The following is a 2,953-nucleotide window of genomic DNA, read 5'->3' as shown; positions in this document are numbered from 1 at the left end:
AAACATTTTTTTCCAACTAATCACCCCCCTGGGGAACCAGGTTTTAGATAGGAACTTCTAATACACACATCCAGGAGTAAAAGATGGGTTGAATTAACAGAAATTCTCTTATCATAATTATAATCTACAGTAAATGAGTTTAACTGGTTACCCTGGGTCCTCCCCTTTGTAGCCCCTACCCCCATCTCCCACAGCATCCACAGAATGACTTTAGTTCCTTTATAAAGCTAGCAGACTACACGCTGCTTCCTTCGCTCACTTGAAACTGCAGGACTTTTAAATTAAAAGTTCACACAAGTAAGATTAGTATGTTTCTGCTGCTGCTTCCTCTGCTCGTGATCTCAGGTCTTGGAGCAACAGGACAAGGCAGAGAGCTGCAAAGGAACAAGAGAAGAATTCAGCACCTTTTCTACCAAGATAAAGATTTGCTTGAAAGAGAGGGCCCTGGCAAGTTGCTGGTGCAAGATCCCATAGACTATGAAGAAATCCTAGAAGAACCAAGTTTATTTGTAGCAGCCCCAAAGCTGGCAACAGAGAGCAGGAAGCAAGGAGAAAAAAAATCATCCAGATTTATCCTTCCATATGTAGAGCTTGATATGCACCGAGATCTGGGAAGCTGGACTGCACCAAAAGAGACCTCCCATTCTGAAAGCATGAGGCACTTCCTACCTTCAGACTCAGTCAACAAGAAGGAAGCTGAGCCCCCCTACAGGAAAGATGCTAAAAAATTCTGGGACCATTTCATGTTTAAAAAAAATTCAGCTTCTGAGGAGGTTGTTCTGCCAATCAAGACCAATGAGATGTACCAGGAGACCTGCAGGACGCTGCCTTTTTCCCAGGTAAGAACAGGTCTCAGGCAAGAGACCCATTAGCAGTATTTGCTCCCATCATTCTGCCTTCACAAGCTTCACTCTCTTGTTTCATCTGTATTTCCTGACAGGTCAATTCCATTTGCTAGCAGCAAGACCACTTCATAGACATCCAATAGTACTGAAAAAAATCTTTTGCTTTAGTTCAATGAGTCACATTGCTGAATACAGGTCTGGGAACCAATGTAATCAATATACAATGAGCAGGAGGGGTTATTTTTTATCTGTAATCAAACACAAATCATATTTCCTGGTTTAGCCTGAACAGCAGAAAGAACAGTAAGTTCATTTATACAATCAGTCTCAGTGCAGTTATTCAGGGGTTTGTTTGTGGTTTTATGGCTAAACTCAAATTCTTGACCTGTTCTACTAAAAATGAGGAGTAAAGCCTTTCTATACTAGAAGATTGTATCACTTTAACTATACTGGTATTATTAAAGCATTAACCTCTCCCTAATATGGACAAAGTTATGCCAGTATAAAAGTGCTTATATCAGGTTAGTTGATTCAAGTCTGGGATGTGGAATAGCTACCCTGGTATAAGGCATCTTTATACTGGTATAATTGCGTCCACACTTGGGCTCATAACTATGTTGGTTAAAGTCAACCAACTGGTCCTAGTCAAAGAAGTTATAACTTCCAGCACAGACCAGTGCTTAATATTACAGACACAACTCAAATTTGGTAGTGATTTTTCAAACATAAAGGCCCTTTGAACCAAATATGATACACATAAATGTCAAGTTATATATTATAGTAACACTGTCCAAGTAAGTGGGCAATATCACTAGGTAACTACTTTAATTCTTTTGCTACTTAAAATAATTTGTAAATGGTGTGAATTCTACAGTAACTAACAGTAAGATAAGAAACTTATATATTAGTTGTATAAGCCCAATCTTCCATTATTTTTGTGTCTACATCTTCCAGCAAAGTCCATGGGAGTTTTCAATGTGCAAAGAAAGGAGGATCAGGGCCAACAAGTGTTTACAATGCCAATGCTAGGTAGTAACTGCAACCTGTTTGCCGTTTCAGAGTATTGTGCATGAGAACTGTGAAAAGGTGGTGGTGCAGAACAACTTGTGCTTTGGGAAGTGTAGTTCCTTTCACATTCCTGGCCCAGAAGATCGTCTTTACACCTTTTGTTCCCACTGCTTGCCTACCAAGTTCATCATGAAACGCTTGGAACTGAACTGCACCAGGTCTGTTGCCGTTGTTAAGGTGGTCATGATTGTGGAGGATTGCAAGTGTGAGATTCAGAAGATTAAAGATTCTGATATAGGACCCCTACATTCAGACTTGCATTCAAATGTATATGAGCACAATTAATCTGCTTAAAAGCACCTTTAAACTCCATAATCATTGGCATCTGCAAAGAAAAAAAAACTATGATTTTAGTCAAACACCTTCATCAACCATGTGAAGATGTAGATTATCTCTTTACATCATGGATGTTACCTGAAATGTATAAGATGTTTCCCTGTGTGAAAGAGAGGGAGAGGGGAGCATGATGTGGAAGTCTAATCTCTTCAAAATGTTACCTTCTTGCTACACTGGGTCAGTTCCACTGGTGTCAGCGAAGTTGAGATCCTGAGCATATATGAGCCAAAAGCTGTCACCACTGTTTTAAACACCATGTTGATTAGACCTGCTCAGAGCCAGACTTTTCTCTGCAAAAAGAGGTGTGTTTTTTACATTGAGATAGCTAACTCAATGTAATAATGGAGTAACAGCACAGATAGTTATTACTGTGATGTAGCTAGTCAAGGTCAACCCTCACATGGGGTTAACCTTGACTAGCTGCACTGAGGTAAAACTACAGTGCCATGTCTCCACTAGCATTTTACACTGAGATGGTGATCTTGAGGCTATCTCAATGTAAAATCACATTTTTTTTTTGCACTGAAGACAAAGCCTAAGTCTAAGCAACAAAGCAACTTAAAGTTAGAGCTAGTCTAATTATTTTCATTGATGTGTTTTTCTTTTTTTCATTGAAGGACTTTTCAACCTAAATAAAAAATATTGCTCAAAATTTTCATTTTGGTCAAAATTGTTTTTTTGATGAACAAAAGTTTCCCTTAAAG

General features: G+C 38.9%; 1 protein-coding gene across 1 annotated transcript; it reads left to right on the top strand.

Moving 5' to 3' along the window:
- Positions 1 to 308: 308 nt before the first annotated feature.
- CER1 (cerberus 1, DAN family BMP antagonist) lies at positions 309 to 2,198 on the top strand. The gene is made up of 2 exons (XM_030567768.1): positions 309 to 839; positions 1,905 to 2,198. Exons 1-2 carry the CDS (start codon positions 309 to 311, stop codon positions 2,196 to 2,198), a joined length of 825 nt encoding a protein of 274 aa, XP_030423628.1.
- Positions 2,199 to 2,953: the final 755 nt, after the last annotated feature.

Source organism: Gopherus evgoodei, chromosome 6 (genome assembly GCF_007399415.2).
Source record: "Gopherus evgoodei ecotype Sinaloan lineage chromosome 6, rGopEvg1_v1.p, whole genome shotgun sequence".
Lineage (NCBI taxonomy): Eukaryota > Metazoa > Chordata > Testudines > Testudinidae > Gopherus > Gopherus evgoodei.
Note: the sequence above shows the minus strand (reverse complement) of the source record. Positions and strands in the feature narration are given on the sequence as shown.

Bases quoted from the DNA above. Each gene is read 5' to 3' on its own strand.
- CER1 (XM_030567768.1), top strand. From the start codon at position 309: ATGTTTCTGCTGCTGCTTCCTCTGCTCGTGATCTCAGGTCTTGGAGCA. The intron at 840-1,904 runs GTAAGAACAGGT...TTGCCGTTTCAG, and splicing joins GGACGCTGCCTTTTTCCCAG to AGTATTGTGCATGAGAACTG.